The sequence below is a fragment of the Mesoplodon bidens genome, assembly GCF_964165515.1.
Source record: "Mesoplodon bidens genome assembly, chromosome: 6".
Classification (NCBI taxonomy): Eukaryota; Metazoa; Chordata; class Mammalia; order Artiodactyla; family Ziphiidae; genus Mesoplodon; species Mesoplodon bidens.
The window spans coordinates 2,656,997-2,680,547 of NC_138162.1; the positions used below are offsets into that span (position 1 = coordinate 2,656,997).

Sequence of the window (23,551 nt, forward strand, 5' to 3'; positions counted from 1 at the left end):
GAGTCCGCCTGCCGATGCAGGGGACACGGGTTTGTGCCCCGGTCTGGGAAGATCCCACATGCCGCAGAGCGACTAAGCCCGTGCACCACAACTACTGGGCCCACGAGCCACAATTACTGAAGCCTGTGCGCCTAGAGCCCATGCTCCACAACAAGAGAGGCCACCGCAGTGAGAGGCCCGCACACCACAACGAAGAGTAGCCCCCCGCTCGCTGCAGCTAGAGAAAGCCCACGCGCAGCAACAAAGACCCAATGCAGCCAAAAATAAATAAAATTAAATTTAAAAAAAAAAAAAAAGAAACGAGGACAAATCACACCCGAGCGGCTTGGGGACGGGCCACTGAGAGCCATGCAGAATCAGCACGCCACGAATCAATGGGTGTGAAGGAGCGTGGAAGGGGTACCCTCAGACGACCCCCACCTCGACTCCTTGTGCAGAGCCCCCGCATCGTCCCCCATCTCCTGACAGCTCGGTCCTGGGGCACCCCCTCCTAATAGCCCTCAGTCACCATCACCCCCACACGGGGGTCCTCATGGAAACCAAAGTTTGGGCAAAGACGCAGCAAAACGAGCCGGCCCAGGGCTGGAGGGTAGGGGACGCCGCCAACCCCAATTCTACCTACCCGGCTCCCCCACCCCTACCCCCGTGTGTGCTTCCCCCCTCCTCGGGCGATGTCTCCTCCGCAGGAAGGTCACGCGGCCCGGTGGCACCCACCCAGCCCCGCCTCCTGAGCACAGCCTGGGAGACCACGCCCACCCGCCAGGCTCCGCCCACGCGCGCCGCGAACAGCCGCATCTCAGGGATTTTACCCACGAGGAGGAAACTGGAAACACCATTCGGGGTGAGCTCTGCTGCCTCGGTTAATTCCTTGACCGGTTTCTAGAGATGGCTGTTTGATTTGGAGTTTTTGTTTCAACTTCCAGTTTTCTTTCGCTAAAGGTATCTTCCCTGCTTCCCTGTGACCCTGGAGGCTGGACTCTCGCGACGGGTTTTCCCTGCACTTCTGGCACCTTCCTGTCATCCTGAGGTCCTTTCCATCAGCTCTTATTCCTCCAGATCTCAGTTTCACCCGCTTTAGTCAATAATGAGTGTTAACGTGTGCAGCTTCAATGACGGTCACTTTTATTTTGGAGACTGATCATTCATTCCCACCCATAAGAATCCCATGAATTATTTAAAGGTGAGACTACCCATTTCTTGGAGCAATGGCCCTTCGAGGCATTCGAGGGCGACGGGAACACGGCAGGGCCGGGGTGTACCCAGCAGGCTGGCACCCTCCCAAAGCGCACGCAGACCCCCCCCTGCACAAACCCCAGGGGGGACACGGGCGAGCGGGGGTCCCTTCTCTCCAGACAAGCACCATCAGGTCCCAGCACCCAGAGGCTCGGTGAAAAGAGCATTTCTTTGCTGAGTATTAATCAACGATCCATCAGTCAGAGACTCGACCCCACAGAAGAGTCAGCAGCTCGGGCTCACCGGCACGGCCAGGACGACCCAGGAGATGCCCCTGGCTGGATCCAAGGACCCACGTGCGGGGAGGGTCGAGGCGCCTGGGTGGGTCAGGACAGCACACCCCCCGCCTTGTGAGGACAGGCTCTTCAAGGGAGGGGCTTTGTCTCAGACGTGGCCTCGGAGACACACCCCCGACTCAAGGATACCAGCTGGACAGAGCCTTTGCTCAGGGAGCTCTCAGAGTGGCCGTCCCCGTGGCAGGGGTAAACAGGACAGGCTTTCTAAAAAGGAGGGTGGTGAGCATCCAGTCACAGGGGGGCTGGTGTCACCTCTGGAACTTCCATACACCGGGCAGCCCTGAAACACCGGGGTGTACAAATGCCACATCTAGTCACGTGGAAGGCACGGTCAGATGGAAGCCCGGCAGATTTCACGTCTCACTGGGAACAGTCTGCCCAGGAAACTCCTACACACCCTGATTATAAGGCTCCCAGACCACGCTGACGTCAGAAAAGAAAAAACATGAGAAAATCCCCATCTTGGAGCAGGTGAAAGAAGGTGCGTGGAAAGATACTTGGGGCAGGTGTGGGAATGGGAAAAGCAGATTCGCCCAGCCCAGCCCAGTTCCATCACTAAAACGGGGTGCGCACAGTTGAATATAAGGAGAGTTCCTCTGGGTGTAAGCAGACCAGTCAGCCTGAAATATACACGCCTATGAATATACCTGGCACCGCCCACACCGGGCCTGCAGAGGGGAAGAAGCGTGGGCACCCCGGGATGCTCCAAGGTCCCTACCCACGGGGTCATCCCCAGGGCCCTGGATAAAGCTGCATCTGTCCAGACATTACAGAACCTGGTGACCCCAAGAAACAGAGGAGGGGTGCCCAGGAGAGGACCTCCTCCTCGATCTCTGATTCCCTTGTAGTCAGACAGAGGCTCCCCATCCTCTGACACCCCTGGGCTCCCTGCTGGGTCGGCCCCCACCCAAGCTCTGGCCTTGAGGATGAGACCCCAGACAGCTGGCTCATGTGCGGCAAACGCCACCCGATAAGAAGTCAACGAGGCTGTCACGGTTACCCTCCACAGAACCCGCTGTGCGGTCGTTTCCTGATTAAAGCTTTACCGCATCAATGGCAATAAAGCAGTCCTAAAGAAATCCATCCGAGGCAATGCCCTTTTTAAGAAAAACCACTCCTTTGACGGGCAAAAACCACTTAAAAATAACACACAACTATTGCGGGTTTTGAGGCAGTTTCGCTGGGTCTCTGCAAAGGCCATCATGTTACCTGGAGATGAACCATGTGCTGGGGATCCTGCCTGTCCCCAGAGAGCTGGGAACTTGCACGCCGGCCCCACGCGTCTGGGTGAGAATGTCAGCACTTGTTTGTAACCTTTTGCATAAACTGTGTGCTTCGGAAGGCAAAGCTGGTAGCATGGTGAGAATGGAGTTTGGTACACGGAGGCCAGACCAGCAGGATGATCCCCCCCACACCCCAAGTCCAGCCGGGACGTTGATGTGGTCAGTCACACAGACACCGGAAAGGAGGCAGGAAGCTCAAAGCCAAACAGAGAGCACAATGGGGGTGGGGCTGAAACATCCCCCAACTCCGGTCAGGGCAGATCCTGGACCGACCGCTGGGAGAGCCCGGCCTTCCCTGGGCCCTCGGCCAAAGCCGACCCCGAGCCCCGAGGGCCGAATCCGGACAGGCCCCACCACCTACCCACCAGCCCAAGCCCCACATCAGGGCGCCCTCTTCATCATCCCACGTCTGATGGATGGCCAGCCCTGCCCACCCTCCTCCTAGGCCCTGAAGCCCTTGTTTCCCTCCCTCCCCCCAACACTGCATACCCCCCCAGTGCAGGCCCGGTCAGTTTTCCTGCAGGGATGACCACATCCGCCTCCTCCCCAGCCTCCAAGACTTTAGGCCTGCCCTCCGATCCACTCCCAGCACTGCAGCCACAGCAGAACTTTCTGGAGCCAAATCCAGGCACATCGTGTTCTCTCCAACCCCTTCCGGGATTCCTTGGCACCCAAGATGAAGCCACCCACACACCCCGCCTCCTGCAAGGCAGTGGCTCTAAGTCCCTGTCACTTCCCCTAGAGATGACCACTGCTCCCATGGTCCCTCCCTGACCCCGCTCTCCCCCCAGACTTTGGACTCCTCAACGGAGGCACAGAATGTCACCCACCTTTCCCTCACCCTGAGGGCCGATCGCCCACAGGCTCAAAAAATGTCCCCTAAGAGCTAGAAGGCCCAGATGACCTGTGCCAGTTGCAGGAAGAACTGGTGAAATCCAGGTGGTCTCCCTGGAGGAGGTGAGAGGTCCAGCAGACCTTAAAGGAAGAGGGAGCTCCAACAGGTGGTCAGGAAGGAAGACTCTCTAGAAAAGAGGCAGCTGCCCCCCCACAAGAATCCAACTACAAGTGACGTGACCACCATTCGACTGATGGGCACAGAAAGGCCCAGGGCCAGGTGTCCTCCACCAAGAGCCCACCTGTGCCCCGGCACGGTCCCGTCACACCGCGCAGTGACTCAGATAGAAGCCAGTGCCTGCCGGGTCCCAAAAGTGCACTTCACAGAGATGGCAGTTTCCAAAGTGGATGAGGGGAACCGGCTCACGATCCAGTGCCCACTGGGAGCCACAGCCACACGGCAGCCCATTTTACAGACAAGCCAAGTGAGACTGGGTGCAGGGAGGGTGATGAAGAAGCTCATCCAGGGCACACACGGCCACGTCAGCGGTGGGGCAGGTCTGAGTTCTGGCCCCGCCGGGCTCCTGACCACGACAGGGCGCCTACCCTTCTTCCCCTGAAGGAGGGCACACGGCCAGGACGGTCTGGGCTTAAAAGCCCACGGGCGGGCTGCAGACACGGGGCAGCCTCTCCCTGAGTCCTGGCCACCGCCAAGCCCGCACATCAGCGGGGAAGCCCAGCACCTCCCAGTCTTCCAGGCCCACCGCCAGCCCCTGGCCCGGCCACGACCAAGGATGTTCCTGCTGTCCTCAGGGACCCGAGGGGGCCGGGTACAAAGGCTCCAGCCCCGCCTCGCCCCGTCACCGTGGCCTTGGGTGCCAGAAGTGCCTGCACGCGGGTGGCTCTGGCTGGCGAGTCCCTGCTCCTGCAGTAAATTACCTCCCAGGCGCTCTGGTGCAAATCCACAGCTCTGCTCGGCCTGAGCCTGGCTGGCTAACAGATGTTTCATTTAAGCCGCTAAATTACCACAAATACACCCAAAGAGATGACACACCAATTTCTCCCAAGGTTTATTTGCATGAGGAGGGAGTGGTGTGTGAAAATTCTATCTTCCCTTTTTCTTTTTTGAGGAAAAAAACAATTTATTACACACACGAGTTAAGAAAAGAGGGGGGGGTGCCAGCACGTGAATTGACGCGGGGAGTGTCAGACGGATATAAATCCCACGTGTCAGGAGCCCGCTGGCGCCCTGCGGGAGAGGACGCTGAGGCCAGGGCAGCGCGGAGGCCACGGGAATGCTGTCTCCATCTCCTACAGGTAAAGGCAGACAAGGCCCTGCTTTCTGAGCCTTGGTTTCCAATGCTGTCAAATGGGTGACAGTGACTCCCACTCCACGGGGCTGCCCTCTGCCTCCAGTCTCGTGACTAATTATGACCATCTCAGCATCGCCAGGTGGCCCTGGGAGCAGCCCAGAGCAGGCACAGCAGGACAGGTGACTCCATCATGCCCAAGGAACATCAGAGAGGGCTGAGCACTCCCGCGCGAGCCACTGTCCCGGCCGGGTCCACCGCCACCAAGAGGCAGCCCAGGTGCTGGCCTACTCCTCCCCAAGTCACCAGATGGCAACGCGGGAGAAAGGCTGAGGGCCAGAGCCGCTCCACTGGGCAGGGTGAGACACGTCTGGGACACTCTGGTCTGCTGCCCGGGCTGACCATTTCCCACCACCAGCAGGAGGCCCAGACAGGAGGGAGGGGGCAGGATAGGGGCCCCAGAGCTGGTCCAGGGTGTGGCCAAGCCACAGCCACAGGTCTCCGGCATCAACAGAACCCACAGTTCAGCGGCCACCTGCACCACCTGTTTCCTGCCCTATGGCCGGGAGGTGGTGAGGGCTCCCCGCAAGCAGCTAGGGTGGACAGAGCTCTGTGGGCCAAACCCCAGAGCCCTCAGCCGCTTCGAGGAGAGTGGATTCGGGCCCCAAAACTACCCAGAGGAGGTGGATGGCATCACCCAGACGTATCAGGGATGCAGACAGGTGGAGAGAGGGCACAGCACCGATGGCAGACCAAGCCTGGCCTCCCGACTACAAAATCAGCTCACATTTGTTCACACCGCACCTGGCCCCAGAAATGAGCCCTCGTGCTCCCGGGAAGCACAGCTGTACAGTCCACTGCAGAGATAAGCCTGACGGTAAACCGAGGGCCGTGGAGGTGAGGTTTACAGCCTGGATTTACTGACTCGGTTATTCGCTCCAGACAAGGCATGCGTCCTCCACGGTCCACCCCTCAGCTCTGGCCACGGGAACAACCAGGAAGCGCACTGCCCCCATGTGACCCTTCAACGGGTCATCCCCAAGTGCTCCAGCCTCCCTGCAGTGCTGGGGGCGGCGGGCGGGGACGCTCCAGGAACCTTGCGTCCATCAGCCAACTCAGGGAAACCGAGATGCTCCCAGACACCACAGAAAACCCATGTCGCTCCAGGAAGCAGACGCTGCATCCACACGCTGGTCCCTGGAGATGGTCGCAGCTCCCGGGACGCCCCTCCTTCAGAATTGTTGGAAGAGGGAGCTTGTCAACCAGAACACAGAGACTCATGCAGCCAGGGGCTCGGTGGCTCCCGCCAGGAGGATTCCACAGGCACAGATCCTGCGCTTCCCCTCCAGACACCCAGAGGCGGGCGGCCCTTCAGGGACCTCAGACGCCCCAGAGCCCTCCTCCCTTCCACCCTTGGAGGCACCTGGGGCAGAAATGATGGCCCCATTTTACAGGTGAGCCAACTGAGACCCAGGCACAAAGCAAGTGGCCCAAGATCTCCCGTGCTCCCTGGGCCCATCTTCCCTCATCACCTCCAGGAAGGCACGGGGAAGGCACATGGGTCACAGGAGGTTAGGACAAGTCCCTTCTACATATGGAGCTACAGAGGCCACCACCTGTCGGGTGTCGGGCCCTGCCTGGTCTGGAGCTAGCAGGCCCCGGGCATCATCTCCCTTCAGCCTCACAACCCATCCGTGGAGGAGGAAGCGGTGTCACCCCAAGAAACTCAGAGACAGCAAGAAACTTGCCAAAGTCATACATACATCATCAGGTAATAACGGCCCTCAGGTGCCTGCGAACACCTGGCTCCCTCCCACGCCCCCGGCTGGGGACTGTCACCCGAGCATCCCTGCCTACGACCCGACTCTCCAGGTGCACCAGCCCCCGAGGCCATCAGCAGTGGGCAGCAGTGCAGAAAATCCCCCAGTTCCATTTTACAGATAGGAAAGAGACCCAGAGAAGCTGACTGGCCTCAGCCCACCAGAGCAGGAAGATGTGCCCAAAGAAACACAATCCAACCATCAGGTATGGGCCCCAGGCGTCCCATCAAGAGCGGGCCCCTCATCCCCTGGGACCCCAGGGATGGTCCCAGCCCATGGCTGGTGAGACTCACCCAACCCATCAGCGCCCACATCAGTGTGCCCCCTGCAGAGCAAGGCCAATGCAGGACGTCCCCAGTCATTGGGGTGAGCATCAAGTTCCCACTTGGCTTCTGCAGAGAAACGGCAGCCAGGCCAAGAGGACAGGCAATCCAGGAGGAAAATAAGAAAGCAGGAAACGGGTTCAGAGCCAGTGGCTGACCCAGGCCTGGCCTGGCCTGAGATTGGTAAGCCGGGAACGGGGGCTGGGAAGTTGTCTACCTGTTCTAGACCGTCTCCCCTCCCCTCCCCCACCCGGCTGACTCCTACTCCTTGTTCAAGGCTCATCTAAAAGGTTACTTCCTGCAGAAAAGTTCCCTGACTCCGCCTAGCCTGGGGAGCGCCCCACACCACCATAGCGCTGGCTCTCCAACCCACCTGACGTGGAGCCCCGAGCAGTGATGGAGCGCCACGCTCTCCCCACGCCTCCTCCTCCAAAGCCTGTTAAGTCATTCGTAACTGTTATCAGAAACCAGCCCTTCACAGTGGTTAAGAATCTGCCTGCCAATGCAGGGGACACGGGTTCGAGCCCTGGTCTGGGAAGATCCCACATGCCGCGGAGCAACTAAGCCCATGTGCCACAACTGCTGAGCCTGCGCTCTAGAGCCCGCGAGCCACAGCTGCTGAGCCCGTGTGCCACAACTACTGAAGCCCGCACGCCTAGAGCCCCTGCTCCAAAACAAGAGAAGCCTCCACAATAAGAAGCCCACGCACCGCAACCAAGAGTAGCCCCAGCTCGCCGCAACTAGAGAAAGCCCACGTGCACCAACGAAGACCCAACGCAGCCAAAAATAAATAAATACATAAATCTATTTTAAAAAAAAGAAAAAAAGAAAGAAACCAGCCCCTCCTACTGCCCATACACACAGGGGCCCGGTCCATCTCCAGGCCCCCGGCCAACAGCGACTCAGATGAAAGCTCCCTGGGCTGTTTCCTAGAGCCGAGAGAGGAAAGGTCTCATGTCATCATCTCCCACCCAGGATGAAGAGCCACTTCCCTTTAGCAGCTGCAGGCACCCCGCCGACGTCCCCCAGGGCTCGCCACTCCGGGGCCTGACCCAGCACTGCCCTCTGTGCCCGAGGCTGCTGCCCGGCCCGGGACCCAGGAGCGGTGACAGAAACCCCGGGTTCCCCTCCCTCAGGCCGTGCCCCTCGAGGACCGTCTTGCCCCCAGTGCTCAGCGTCCACGGCAGGAAGCTGCTGGAGGAGGAGGGCCTCGGCCTCCGTCCCTCCCTCCCTGGCCTCACTGGCTCACCTCCCATCTCAGGATCTGCTCCCCGGGGCCCAGCCTGAGACCCTTACACTGGGGGGTGGCAGGGGAGTCGGGGGGTAAAATGGGCCGGACATCGGGCAGAGCCTGCCACTCACACAAGCCTGTTCAACTTTCAGAACAGTGTGGTGAGGACCCTGACTGTCAGCATCAGCACCTCCAGTTTACAGAGGAAGGAAAGTAAGTTACCCAGCATCACACAACAGATCAATGACAGACACCAAAGTCCAGGCTCTCACCTCCCTGTCCTGCCTGGAGTGGCCAGAGAAGACCACGCGGGCCTGACTCACCTGCCGGGCGCTGCGGGCCAGCACTTCTAAGAGCCCATGAAAGTGTCTTAGATCGAAGACAATCTTTAAATATTTACATATTTAAATACACTATTCGTATATTTGCCTTTACACCAATGCAGGCATCAAATGTGACTTGACATTCCTTATGGAGGAAGAACACAGGGGCAGGTGTCCGGGCCACTGCGGTCCCAGGCCACAGAACTGCTCGAATTCCTCATGCAATTCTCCCAGTCCCACAAGGGCAGTGCTACTTTTTTATTCCAGTAAAGTACACATAACGGAGGGAATTCCCTGGCGGTCCAGTGGCTAGGACTCAGTGCTTTCACTGCCATGGCCCGGGTTCAATCCCTGGTCGGGGAAATAAAAATCCCATAAGCTGCGCGGTGCGGCCCCAAAAAAAGTACACATAACATGAAATTAAGCACATTCCCCATGTTGTGCAACCACCTCCACTATCTAGTTCCAGAACTTTCCATCACCCCTAAGAGACCCCGTACCCGTTAGCAGTTGCTCCCCCCTTTTCCCCCCAACCCCCCGACAGCCACCGACCTGCTTTCTGCCTCTGTGGATTTGCCTGTCCTGGTCACTTCATATAAATGGAATCACGTAACACTTGTCCCTTTGGGTCTGGCTTCTTTCACTCAGCATAACGTTCTCGAGGTTCATCCATGTTGCAGGATGTCAGTGCCGCGTTCCTTTTTATGGCTGATAATATCCCATTGTCTGGATAGACCACATGTTGTTTATCCATCACCCACTGAGGAAGATACTATTTTTATCCCAGTCCTACAGAGAAGGAAACTGAGGCTCCACGAAGGTCAAGGTCAAGCTCAAGGGCCCACAGTGGTCAGTGGCAAAGCCAGGGCTCCAGCCCTTGGCCCTAACCACACAGACTGCGCCCGGACATCACAAGAGATGGGGGCGTCTGGTCCCTCTGAGCTAGGAACCCAGAGGCCCAGAGGGGAGGGGGGATGCGGCAGGTGGGAGGAGGCCGAGGGAAGCCAGGGAGCCCGTCCATCTGCAGGCCCGGGTCACACCCCGCTGCCTTGCCTCCCGCCTGAAAAAAACAAAACCACTTCAGGCGGAGAGAGACCTCTAGCATCCAGATGGGTGCGCAGAATCCGTATGTGTGAGTAACCCATCGTGTATAGAGGAAAACAGCTCGGATCTGAAAGGTACCTTGTCTCTCACCAAAATGACTATTGGATGTTTCTCTCTCCTGTCCCGGCAGCCAGATACGCTGGGCGAGGCGGGGAGGAAAACACAGATGCCCAGTCTCTGGGGTGGAGGGTAGATTAAGGATGGGAGGAGCTTAAGGGCAAGGGAGGGAGGGTCTCAGGATGTGACTGTCATGAGCGTAAGGGACCAGAACCTTCCACCACCCCAGGGGTACCTGGAGGCAAGGCATGAACAGACTAAACCTCTCCAGCTGCCCCGTGCGCCAGGGACCGGGACCCAGACACCCCTCATGCAGCTGAAAGGTGGGACAGTCCATGCTGCACCCATGACCACTGTCCCAGGGGGCACCTCCCCATTCCTGGAGGGACACGGAGGCGAGGTGCGGAGCCCCGTCTCCCCTACCAGGCCAAACCTGGCAGAAACACTGCCGCCAACCAGAGCCAACCCCGAGGGGAGGAAAGCAAAACGTGGGCCTTGGACTCTGGCGTCAGGAAGGCCGGGGCGAGCCCAGGCCCAGCCTCTCGCAGCTGCGTGGCCCCGGCAGGTGGCTTAGCAACTCCGGGCCTCAGCCGCCAACAGGGCCGTGCTGGCCCCTCACCGCGGGGCTGGGGTCATCCACGCGCTCAGCACGGTGCCTGCACCCCCCCTCCCCTGACGGCATCCTACGTTTGTGAGACAAAGACGACCATCAAGCGAATGTGGATGAAAGCTGCAAATATGTGGACGGTACACTTAGGAGAGAGGCCGGGCAGAGGCAGGGCTGGGTGGGGGGGGGCGGTGAGGCACGTGGAGAAGAGAAACATCCGGAACCCGAGGCCGCCCACCTGCCAGGTGACTCCGGTCCTGGCGACGGCCCCCCAGCACCCCACCCCGCCGCCCTCCACACCCCGGGAGACACCTCTCCTGCCGCAGCCGTGAAGCCCCCAGCAGGGCGGATGCACTTGGCAGGCGGCAGTGGGGCAGCACCTCAGAAAGTCCTCTAACAGCACAAGACAGACAAGTGCCCCCCACTCCGCACACACGACAACCGGGCCTCGGCGGGGACCTGGGAGTGGGCCCCATCCCTGGAAAGGCCTGGAGGCTACCGAGCCCACGGAGGGATGGGAGGCCAGGCGGCCGGCAGCCGGGCCCCCTGCCTGCCTGGACCAGCTCTCACCGGACACCATGTGCGCACGCTGCCTTTGAAACCAAAAGCACAAGACAAAGCAAACCGACAGGAGCATTCACGGCCTGAAGTTTAAGTTGGCTCAGGGGGATGAGGAGTAGGTGTGTTAAAAATAAGTGTTTCACGGCTTCCCTGGTGGCGCAGTGGTTGAGAGCCCGCCTGCCAATGCAGGGGACGTGGGTTCGTGCCCCGGTCCGGGAGGATCCCACATGCCACGGAGCGGCTGGGCCCGTGAGCCATGGCCGCTGAGCCTGCGCGTCCGGAGCCTGTGCTCCGCAACGGGAGGGGCCCCAGCAGTGAGAGGCCCACGTACCGCCAAAAAAATAAATAAATAAAAAATAAGTGTTTTAATCCTTATATAAACTCTGCAGAGACGACAAACAATCCCCACAAAACAGAAATGTCGTGCGTTTCTAGCAACACTTAAGCTTCCAAAGGCAGGGAGCCTCGCTTGGGGGCCACCCCCGTGCCCCCATCCCGGCCAGCAGGCACCCACGGCACGGCCCTGCCCCCTCTGCAGCCGTACGTTATTATTCCTGTTTACCATTTGGGTCCAGAAACCAAAACAGTCACAGCAGCCACAGGATGCTGACCGGAGTGCCCCCGAAAAGCGTGGAGCCTCAGAGGACCAAGAATGCGGCCTGAGCAGAGGGTCAGGGGGCCCCTCCTGGCCGAGACTGAAGGGTCCCCGGCTGAGCGGGGCAAGGGGCTCCTCCCACACACACGCGGTGCCGGCTCCTGATCCGGCGTTGAAGCAGGTCTGCAGGGCCTGCCACATCTGCGCCCCTGCCCTAACCTCTCTCCCGGGTCAAGCTCAGGGGCAGGTGCTAGGGGAGGGGCATCTACAGGGAAAAGCAAAGCCCCAGGCTTCAAAGGGCCGGGCTGCCCAGGGTGAGAGTGTGGAGGGGTAGGTAACACCCACTGAGCACACATCACCTCCAGATGCTGGGCTGAGAGCTTTGGGCCCGCTCTGTCTTCAGCCAACCCCCAGGAGGTGGCTGTCAGAAACCCCCTTTCACAGCAGAGGAAACAGGGGCCGGGGCAGGGGTGGGGCACAGCACACAGCCGAGAAGTGGCGACCAGGATTTGAACCTGGGTCCGAGAGGGTACAGCGCTGCACCCGTCTCCACCCCAGGGACAAGTCGGCGGCCGCCCCACTGCCCAGCAGCACACGAGGCCAGGCACAAGGTGGGAAATGGGTCCGGGGCGGTGCGGTGCTGCCCCCAGACGGCTCGGCCAGAATGAGCGGCCCAGGACCCCCGGGAGGTGGAGGAGCGGACGCCACGCAGCCATCGGGAACTGGACGGAGGATGTGGACGGGGCGGGAGGAGACAAGGCTGCCACGCTCTGCGGCCGAGACTTGAAGCGGGAGCCACAGCTGCTCACAGCCGGACGGCGTGGAGCTGGCCTGGCCCTGTGGCTGGGCCTCGGGCACACAAGGAACCCCCAGAGACCGTGGCCTCGGGCAGCTGCCCCCCACTGGGGGGCTGAACTTCACTTACAGGCCACGCGCCCCGTTCCAGCTCAGAGCTGAGCCAGCACCCGAGGGGAGCAGGTGCAGGAAGCAGGCTGCAGAGGGGCCCCTCCGGCACCTCCTCGGGGAGCCTGCCTGGGCTTCCTGAGCCCAGCCACCAGCCTTCTGCCCGCTGTCTTTCTCTGCATCTTTCTCTCCATCTTAATTCTTCACGAATCCCTTATTCTGTCTCCCCTCCAGAAGGTCAGACGCAGGTCAGGGGTCTCTGCCCAAGGCCCGTAGGCAGATGGGACTTGGAGTAAATGATGGAGTGACCCTCCCCCAACCGCCTGGGAGCAGGTGAGGGGAAGGCCGAGCCCCCCAGCCTGCTCACCCACGGAGGACCGTGCCAAGGCTGTTCTGCTGGCGAAGGGAGGAGCGAAGCGAAGGGCACTCCAGGCTCCAAGAGACCTGGGCGGCTTGGCGAGAGGCCTCGGCCCCCACACAGCTGTGCGCCCCCAGGCCAGCCTGTCACCTCTCCACTGACGGGGGGCACGGCCGCCCAACCCAGTGCCTCACAGGGTCTCCCGAGGCCCAGGGGAGGCGCCCTGGCTGGGCTGCCAGGGAACAAAGTCTCTCAGGACAGGGCATGGCCAGGCAGCAGCGCTCTGCCTTGGGGACACAGTGGGAACCCCCCACCCCAGCTTCTGCCCCCACAGAGCCCCATCCCTGCAGCAACCACCCATCTCCAACCTTTAGTTACCTAAAGGCGTCCAGTTTTCACCACCAGCTCAAGAGCCACCTCCTCCACGAAGCCCTCCGAGGTCTCTCTGCCCCCAGGGATCCAAACATCTGCACCTGCTAAGGACCAGCACCGCCCTGAAGAACGGGACAGCAAGTCCTGCCCCATCCAGCCCAGGAGCTCTTCGGAAGGAAGAGGCAGAGAGAGCGTGTGAGAGCCCTTCGGGCAGGAGTCCCCGGTCACCCTCAGAGGAAGGGTCAGGGCTGCGGTCCACCAACCCTGGGCCCTCCACTCCTGGGCCAAGGATCCTCCATCCTTCCCCTCCCCCCACCCCCTACCTGGGGCCGAGTGGGAGGGGCTTAGGGGCTAGGGAAGGAGGGAGAGGCAAGCCCCGGGCCCCGGCATCCCACGAGGCTCTGCAGCAGCTGGGCCGCCAGAGGCAAGGTGAGGCCAGGTGGACGGGGGAAGGCAGCTGACCCAAGAGGCAGGAGGCGAGCCGGGGCCAGGGTCCGGCCAGCAGGAGCAAGCCGGCCAGCCGGGCGTGGGGTAGAGGTGCAGTGTTCTGAGACTTAGCGGGCCTGGTGGGAGGCCCAAGCAGGTGGCCACCGTCACCCCCTTTCCAGGCAGGGAGAGCGAGGCTCAGCCAGGCCAGTGACACGTCAGCGCCAGGATTCTCACGGCAGCCGAGTGTGGCCCCCTCCACTGCCATTTCAGGCAGCTCATCGGGCTGAGAGCACAGCCTCAGCCACACGCGCTCCGGGGATGAGAGGAGGTCATCCCCACGGGGCTCAGCACGTTTTCTGGCTCCAGGGAAGCGGTGAGGAAGCTTTGTTCCATGGATCACTTCCTGTCTGAGGAGCCCATGCCAAGGGCTCTGGATACAAACTGAGACGTGACTGCCAAGCGCTATGGGAACGGGGAGGGGGGAGCCCCGGGGACCAGGACGCCTTCGCAGGCCCCGGGAAGGGCTCTGAGCAGACAAGCGGCAGCGAACCAGCCCGCTGCCTGGTTTTACCCAGCCTACAGGCTAAGAAAGGTGTTTACATTTTTAAATGGCTGGGGAGAAAAAGAACAGTATTTCGTGACATGTGGAAAGTATATGCAATTCACGTGTCATTCTCCACGAATACATGTTGGTGCACAGCCCCTCGTTCGCTCACAGATCATCAGCGCTGCCTCGGCACGGTGAGGGCAGAGGTGAGGACCTGCCACAGGACCGTCTGGCCCACGGGGCCTGAAATATTTACTGCCTGGCCCTCGACAGAAAACGTCTGCCCACCCCTGCTCTGGGAGGGGGCGGTGGCTGCCGGCTGGGAGCCAGGGGAGAAGCAGTTGGATTAAAGGGGCAGTCGGGAGGGAGGTCCACCTGGCGGGGTCTCAGCGGTAGGGCTGCAGGGCGTCTTCCCAGCAGCGCTGCCCTGTCCTGGGAAGATGTAGCCACAGATGTGGCCTGGACACGGGGACAGGAGGCAGGGGCCGGAGGGCACCGCCCTGCCAGGGAGGCGACATCCTCGGTCATGTGGACCTCATGGCAGCAACGGGCTGAGATGAGGGACCGGGGGGGGGGGGGTCACCTTGTTGTACCTACTCACCCTTGTCAGGCCCTGGGACCACGCACAGTGGGGCCCCCATTCCCGGCACGGAGACGCCCCATTTCCAGGGCCCAGACCCCAGACAGATGAGGGTCGCCCCTCACAACAGACTCCCCACCCAACACAGCATTCTTCGCCGTTTCACCCCGGCAGCCCACGCCAAAGCCAGGTTTCTGTCATCAGCACACGTGGCACAAACAAACCACGTTCCACCAACGCCAGCTTGCGCCCACCCATGACCTGGGCAGGTGATGCCCGACGGCCTTCCCTGCCAACTCCAGACCCAAGCTTCAGCCCCTGCCCCACACAGCCCTGCGAGTGACCCTCCAGTCAGCAGGTCAGCGCTAAAGACGAGACCCCTGGTCCACCGGCCTCTGCTCTCCCCTCCCCCATCCCCACCCCCTGCTGCACAAATTGGGTGCCAAACCCTGCCGCCTGGAAATGCTAATATTCGGGAAATCAGCATCTCTCAACCTCTTGTCAGTATCACCCCCCACCTAAGGAGCCTTTCCAGGTATTGTCCTAATCGCCCTCCCCACATGAAATTTTAATACCACAGATGTACTGTATATCTGTACCGTACTGTTCTTTTCTCTGGGTACATCTGTGCTTGATGCACAAAAAGAATATGATTTCTTCACCCCCACAGATCTGATTTCTGCCCCCTTGGGCATGGATTACATAAAATGTATTATTAGAATTAACGTTACACGGTTCTTTTCACTTTTTTAATATGACCACCAGGAATTTTAAGAGACAGATGCAGCTCACACATTTTCTACTTGACAGTACTGATACAGACAGGAGTACAAATGTGAACAGGTGCAGCATACACACAGGGACACACACGCCTGTGTTAACTCAGAGGTGCACACTGCCCAGGTCTCAGCGCTGACACACCCCAGCACAGGTGCGCCTGCACCCAGATCCTGGTTTCTACATATGCCTCTGCACTGCGGACCCAGAGCTCCTTCCACAAACGGCTGATTCCGGAGCCAGACAAAACAAAATACAAGATGAGCTCAGATATCTTGTGCCAGGAAGGAGACAGAGCTCACCAAACGATGGGAACGTGTCAAAAAGACACGCGGAAGCAGCTTGAAGCAGTTGCCGCTGGTCAAACCAGAGACCATCTGAGTGTCAAAAGAAAGAGTGACGGTAACAGGTGAGAATCCGTGGAACAGAACAGGAAACCACAATCCACAGGGGTAGACAGAGAGAGGAAGGAAAGGAAAAGAGGAGGAGAAGAAAGAGGGAGGGAGGGAGGGAGGACTGATCCTGTCGCTGTCTCAAAGCACCTTCTCAAGAACATCCGTGACCTACAAGGGGGATCGGAGGACCTTGGCGGCGGAGCCGTCGGCCAACAGCGCCGGCGTCAAGTGATTAAAGCTAACACCCCAGCAAGGGGACACTTGGAAACCACGTGCCACCTGCGAGACAGGATGCCAGGAGAAGGCAACAGCATGGTCACTCCACCCGCTCCAGGTGCAAAGCCTGAATCCAGCGCGAGGAAACGGCAGATGAACCCAAAGGGAGGGACATTCTGCAACAAAAGGGGCCTGTCACCTTCAAAAGCATCCAGGTCGGCAAAATCAAGGTGAGGCGGAGGGGCCGTCCCAGCCCCCAGGTGGACCATTGGCTCAAATGGGCATTTGCGGAGACACGCGCTGAAGCTCGAGTGGATTCCAAGGCCATCCCCGCTGTTTTCCGGGTTTAGGTGGCTGCTCTGTGGCTGCAGAGGGGACCTACTTCTGTAGGAAACATGTGAGGGTGCAGGCCACCAACGTACTCTCAAGTGTCAAGATATGTTCACACTTAAAACGAAACCTGGGGCTTCCCTGGTGGCGCAGTGGTTAAGACTCCACCTGCCAGTGCAGGGGACACGGGTTTGAGCCCTGGTCCGGGAAGATCCCACATGCCACGGAGCAACTAAGCCCGTGTGCCGCAACTACTGAGCCTGCACTCTAGAGCCCGTGAGCCACAACTACTGAGCCCGTGTGCCACAACTACTGAAGCCCGCGTGCCTGGAGCCTGTGCTCCGTAACAAGAGAAGCCACCGCAATGAGCAGCCCTCGACAACTAGAGAAAGCCCGCTCACAGCCACGGAAGACTCAAAGCAGCCAATAAATAAATAAATAAATAAAATCTAAAAAACAAAACAAAACCTGACTTGAAAAGAAAAGGCGTCCTAGTTTCTGCTGGAATCGGCCTCCGTGTCCCTGCTCCCCGGCAGCCCGGGTATCACACCACTTGGCCTCGGGAACCACATCCCCCTGCCTGCACTTGGGAGCTCTCAGGACACTTAAAGGCCACTTCCTCATCCACAGGCACCTCAACAACCTGCTGTGTGTCCTGCTCACCTGAAAGCATCTCGGAGCAGGGACTGGGCCCTTGCCTGGCAGCGCAGGGGCTTGGCAATTATTCCTTGAAGGAAGGACCGGAATAACACAGCAGAAAGGGAGGCCCAGCGCGGCAGGACCCGGAGACCCCTTGGGAGGGCTCACACCAGTCCGGAAGGGGAGGGATTCACTGTCCTGAGTTCAGTCAGGACAGTGAGCAACGAGTGTGGCTCCGAGGGATGCTTGTTTACTAAAGCAAAGTGTGGAAAACGCAGGGTTAGAGGTACATACCCGGTACACGGGGGTGGGTGGGTCAAGGACCAGGCTCGCAACGCTTCAGGATGGGAGAAAAGTGAAATCAGAGGCGGCTTCCTAGAGGAGGCAGCCACTAGACTAGCTCCTATAGGAAGAACCAGGACAAAAGGAGGGGTCGTCTTCCAGCATGGGCCCGCACACGATGGACCCTGATGGAAAAGGCTTAGGGGAGGGGGACGCAGGCTGGAACGTCGGCACGAGGCAGGGACGGGAAAGACTTGAAGCTGGAGGTGTGGGCATGGGGGAGCTCTCTCTGCCGTGTCCCTGCAGACGGGCTTCCCAGCCTTGTTCTACGGAGAGGAGGCCTGCCAGGGTGGAGGGCAAGAGGCTGGGCGGGTGGTGCCCTAAAGAGTCAGACTTTAGACCAAACGCAAGGGCCGTCTGCTGGCATCAGCAACCTCAGGAGCTCATAACTGAAGCTGTTCCAGACACACGCGGTCTCTTATTAGGATCAGCAGATTTGGTCATAGCTAATTACTTTAATTAAACCCAACGTGGCTGCCAGGCATTTTGGATAAAAAAAATAAAGCACACCCGACCAGATCCAGAAGGGCTGGACAAGGGGCAACTTGGATCTGCCCGTGAACCCTTCCTAGTACCTGGCTCTGTACACAGCAGATGCTCAGTAAGTGCACGTGGCTATGATGCGCCTTTGGGGCCAATCACCCAGCTGAGGTCCACGCAAACGAGAGGGGCACTCGAAGTGCGATACTTGGAAAACAGGATGTCACCCGTCACAGGAGAAGCCAGAGCAGCCTTCTGGAACGAGGGGACGTCAGGCAGCCCTCTGAGCTGGACGGGTCCACGTAAGGGCACACGTACGGGCACACGGTGACAGCAGGAAGATGGAAGGGCCCTGCCCACTTGCCGGCAACGGATCCAGATCCCCCAGGAAATAGGCACGCACTCCCCACCCCATCCATCCCATGGAAACAGACACACACCGTGAACAACCTGAGAAGCGGGCCAGGAGCATCCACCAGAAAATCAGCAAGACAGCGGAGGGAAGGCTTCTGAAATCAGGATTTGTTTAAACAGTCCTGGAAGGGAGACCTAGGTCCAGGTTTTAGTTTGACCACTTACTACCTGTGTAATGTGGGGTAAGTCACTTGACCTCTCTGAGCTGTAGCTGTCTCATTCATGAAGCAGGAGTGACATATGCCTCCCAGGATCATGACTAGCTCAGGGCAGGGTGGGTAAGAAAAGGCAGCTGTGATTTTTCTTGTGATGCCCCCACCATGGACCAAGAGGACCACGTCGTCTTCCCTCCTCCATTGGAGGGAAGTTCCCCAGACAGCAAAGAAGAGCCACGCAGACAGACCACCATGTTCCTCTCCCAAACCCTGCACAGCTATATACATGGTCAAGGGAATTGTTTCTTTAATCGTGAGTGCACAGATGGGGCCATCCGCCTTAACCCAGCCATCCCTGTGCCAGCAAGAGACATACGAAGGTGGGTGTGACCAGCCCCACCCTCCGTGAGGGGACAGGCAGGGGAGACCAGCCCTCAGCCACAAGGGGCCACACCTGCCCAGATAAGATCTCTCACGTTCGTTCAGCGTGTGGCAACCTGGCTGTGAGGCAGCCACCAGTACTGTCCTCATTACACAGCCTGGGAGACTGAGGCCCCCAAAGCGGTCACTACAGGGAGACGACATGGCCACGAAGACACAGACACTCGCCCGTCAGGGTCTCCCCACCGTCCAGCCCCCCGACCCCCTCCACCCGGGCTGCAGCAGGGGGGCTCAAGGAGACTGTGCCGTGTCAGCGTTGCTGGCCCAAGGATGGCTCCAGGGACCCCAGGAAGCGCGGGGGCTGAGCCAGGCCACCTACCACAGCCAGCGCACCCTCTCCCCCATCCTGGCCAAACACGGCTGGGAGGGGCAGCTCCAGGACCCGGCCAACGCCCCCAGCCACCCCCCGACGTGCCCTGGGCCCCAGCCTCTCTGCCAGTCAGCCAGGAGCCAGCAAGCCTGGGCAGCCAAAGGCAGACACTCCCGCTCAAGGCCTAGCTCTGCCCTCAGCAGCTCCAACACCCTCAGTTCCCCCAGCTGTAAAATGGGGTAAGTACGTCCCAGCCCCCAGCGGGGTGAGGGCAGAGGAGAGGACTGGATCTGAGGGCACCCAGCCCCGGGACCTTGGGCTTCTTAGCACTGAGAGGGCCCAGGATGCTTCTGGCTTCAGAGGGGCCTGGGGACCATATGGCAGGCCAGGGCTCCCTCCCTGGGCCGCCGTCCGCCTCCGTGGAGTGGGAGGGTGGCCCCCTGCCCCCGTCCCCTCAAGACTCTTCTTGGTCAGCGGCCACCCCCATCCTCCCTGAAGGGGGGGATGCCCCCATCTCCTTGGAAATGCGGTCACAGCCAAAGGGCAGAGGCCACGCAGTCCAGCCTGGAAAAGCAGTGACTCACTCCGTCCCCCCTCCCCCCAGCCCGTTTCAGCTGTCACACTGGCTTGGGAAGGCCAGAGGGTCACAGAAGAAGGGGCTGTGGAGTGAGCAGGAAGGTTGCTCCTGGGCAGTGCCGGCCAGACCTGGGGTGGCCCCTGGCCCCGCGGGGCACCCAGGGCCCCTTCAAAGGTGCTGGGGTGGGGGTCGTGGAACCCGGGTGTGGGGGGGCAGGACAGCAGCCTCCACTCTGCTTAAGTCTTAGCCAAGTTCCCTCTAAGGGGCTAAGAAAGGCAGCGCCTGCCAGCCAAGCAGACATTTTCCTGCCTGCCCGGCAGCCACATGCGCCTCGGCCGCGACAAAGGCCACACTTGAGGGTACAGGGGAAGCATGAGGGACTCCTGTTCCCACCAAGTCGCGCGACCCTGGGGGCCTGGCGCTGCTTGCCCCCCGCCAAAGTGTTCGGGAGGAGGCTGAGGCCGGCGAGGGGGCGGTGCCCACAGCCCAGCCGCTCCCTTGCCGACCAGGGATCCCGGCTCCCCGCCCCGCCGGGCCCCTCCCGCCGCGTCCCGAGCCCCTGTCTTCCAGGGCGTCCAGCCACCAGGCGCGAAGCCAGGGACCCTACGCCTGACGAGGTCACCGGCGCGGCGGGATCCTGGGGTCGGCGGCGGGGCGGGGGGCGGGGGGGGGCACTCGCTGCTTTCCGGGGCCCAGGCCCGGGAGAGGGGGCGGCAGTGGTGAGCGCCCCGCCGGTGTTCGAGCTCCCCTCACCCCGGGAGGCGCAGGCCCAGCAGCGGGTGCTCCCAGGCAGTGCCCGGAGGCGGCGGAGGCGCACCCCAGGCTTGGGGGACTTTGCCAACTTCGTGCCTCCCGGGGTCGCCCCTCGGAGGAGCTGGTTCCGAGGGCCGGGGCGCGCCACCTCTCCGCTCACCGTCCCGCCGCCTGCCGACGTCCACGAGCCCGTCGCTCCGACCGGGGTCCCGGGACCGCAAACCAGGGCCCCTCCCGGCGCGCCCGGACCCTCACCTGGGACATCTGCGGCCGGAAGTTGACGTCCTTGAGGTCGATGGAGCCGGGGGAGAGGTTGTGCAGCAGCTGGCACAGGAGGACGCCGTCGCGCAGCGCCTGGGCCAGGTCGAAGACCACGGCCGAGGGCCACACGACCCGGTGGTTGGGCGGCAGGACCTTGCAGTCGATGAGCCAGCGGCCGCACTGCCGCCACTGCTCCATGGCGCCCGCGGCGCCCACCCGCCCGCCGATCGCTGGGCCGGCCGTCTCAGGGCAGCGCTCCGGCCGAAGTGCAGCGGCCGCGGGGCATCCCGCCCGCCCGCGCGGGGCTCGGCGGCCGGGGCGGGGCTTCGCGCGGGCGGACCCGGGTCTCCGCTGCGCCGCCGCGCGTCCCCTCCTCTTCCTCCTCCGGCTCCTAGCGCGCCGCAGCTCCCGCCCACGTGCGCTCGTGGGGCAGCCGCCGGGCAGCGCGCCGGACCCCCGTTTCACACACACAAGTCCCCCCGGGCCCCGGGCCGGGCTCCTCGCAGCCCGCCGCCGCAGCGCCCCGCGATCCGCCCCGCCGGGCGCCGCATTCTGCGCTCGGGGCGCCCCGCGGCCGCCGAAGCTTCTGCCCCGCCCGAGACAAAGGCCCGGCGGGTCGCCTGCTCCGCGCGTCCGGGGCCTGGGCCGCCCTCGCCGCCGCCGCCGCCGCCGCCGCTTTGTTCGCCCAGCGCTCCACGCCCGGGGCTCCGACTCCGCAGCTCCGCCGCTCCAGGGCGCGGGGGGCGCGGGGGGCGCGGAGGCGCGGCCACTGGAGGGGTGGGGGCGGGGCCGGCGCGCTCGCCTGGCACCGCCCCCGCCCGCCCCCACCCACTTCCTGCCCGGCTGCCGCTCACGAAAGTTGCAGAGGGCGGGGGTTGCGGCGCGGCCAGGGCCTGGGGTCCGCCGACTTCTGCGAGGGGCACCAAGATTTTGAGGAAGCTCTGCGCCCGGGGCGCGCGACCTCGCCTGTGGAGTGATGGCCGGTCGTTGTCTCTGCGTCTCTCCTGCGTTTCAGGAGGAGCTCAGGAGGTGGCCCCTGTCGCGCTGGGGGCCTCTGCACGGTCCTTCGGGCAGGACAGACCCTGGAGGGGGCACCGACTGCGCGGAGTCGTCCCGCGCCCTCTCGGTCCACCAAGCGGTCCCCACGGGAGAACTCGAGGCGGGAGGCACACGGGCCGGGGACTCGCCCAGATCCCCTTCCTATCCTGTGCGCTGGCTAGGGACCCGCAGGAAGCCCCCCCGACCTCGCACAAAGGCCGGGATTCGCCCGTTTTGAAACCCAGAGGCCTGCCACTCGCAGCTGCCCAGAGGGCAAATCCTGGCGTCCGAGATGGAAGATGTGACATAAGTTAAGTGGGAGAGAGGGAAAGAGATGCGGCCAGACCCGGCCCTGGGTAGCGGCCCGCCTCCATGCTGGCTGCGGGGTCCACTGACCGTGCCTTGAACTCCTTCCTGGGCCACGCCCTCTGGGAGGGGGTGGGCAGTGTTCTCTGGCCTCCTGTGGCAGTGGGAGGGCTTCTAGAACATAAAGAGCCCATCTGGCGACGAAATGATGTGGGTCCTGGCTCAGCTGTTGGGAGCCCTGAGCTCTCAGCCGGGTGACCCTGGGCAAGGCTGTTCCCCCCCCGCCAAGCCTGGCTCAGTCATGGGGTGAGCCTGGGGGTGACCAGTCTCTGAGCATCCCCACACACTTGGGTTGAACCCTGGGGCAGCACCCGGCAGCTGCCCCTATGGCCCAGTTCCCCTCTTCCTTTGGCATTCCTGGGGCAGGAGCCAGAGCAGGGTAACACCCCACCTCATTGCGAGCCCAGTGAGGGTCCCCTGAGCCCTCTGTTCTGGGCAGTGGCCTCTGCAGAGAGTCAGGCTGGCCCCTTCCCAAACTGAGGAGGAAGCATGGGGACCCAGGCCAGGTTCTGGCCCATGGAGAGGAGTGGAGGAGGGGCTGGGCTCCCAGGGCACAGCCCAGACTCTGGCAGGAGTAAAACCAGGCCAAGTGACTGGTGAGCTCCAAGTTCCTGTCCAGGCATCCTTCCCCCCGAGGAAATGGGTGTGGCACCTTCGTGAACACCGACAGGAAGGAGCCTGCCTCAGACGGGGGAGATCGAGCCTGCCTTGCCCGAGACAAGGTGTGACAAAGCGAGAGAGTGGCATGGACATATATACACTACCAAACGTAAGGTAGATAGCTGGTGGGAAGCAGCTGCATAGCACAGGGAGATCAGCTCGGTGCTTTGTGACCACCTAGAGGGGTGGGATAGGGAGGGTGGGAGGGAGGGAGACGCAAGAGGGAGGAGATATGGGGATATATGTATATGTATAACTGACTCACTTTGTTATAAAGCAGAAACTAATACACCATTGTGAAGCAATTATACCCCAATAAAGTTGTAAAAAAAAAAAAAAAAGATGACCCCGCGGCAGCAGGCGGCTTCTAGCATCACCCCGAGAAACCACAAAGTGGGGGACAGAGCCTGACTCCCGGCGCCTCCAGCCACCCCCGCCCCCAGAGCCTGCACAGGCACCTTCCCCTTGCAGGACCCCCACCCCGTCCCTCTCTGTAGAATGGGGAGCGCCCCATCCCGTCAGAATCGCTGGCGAGGACTGAACAGAAGTAATTATCCAGGTGGTTTGCACAGTGCTTGGGGCAGCGTGGGGCACCCTATTCGTGTCCTCACTGTTCCTGGCCTTCTTGCCT

General features: G+C 61.3%; 1 protein-coding gene across 5 annotated transcripts in view; it reads right to left on the minus strand.

Annotated features, from left to right (window-relative positions):
• Positions 1-21,505, minus strand: part of VAV2 (vav guanine nucleotide exchange factor 2) — a 177,992-nt gene extending 156,487 nt beyond the window's left edge. For 2 of the 5 annotated variants that reach the window (XM_081237302.1, XM_081237299.1), the window contains exon 1: positions 20,851-21,504. In XM_081237302.1, the coding sequence (XP_081093428.1) occupies positions 20,851-21,054 (204 nt within the window). In that variant the 5' untranslated portion in view covers positions 21,055-21,504. Of the gene's footprint in view, positions 1-20,850 lie in introns of all 5 variants that reach the window. The other 3 variants (XM_081237301.1, XM_081237300.1, XM_081237303.1) reach the window with 2 other exon arrangements.
• Positions 21,506-23,551: the final 2,046 nt, after the last annotated feature.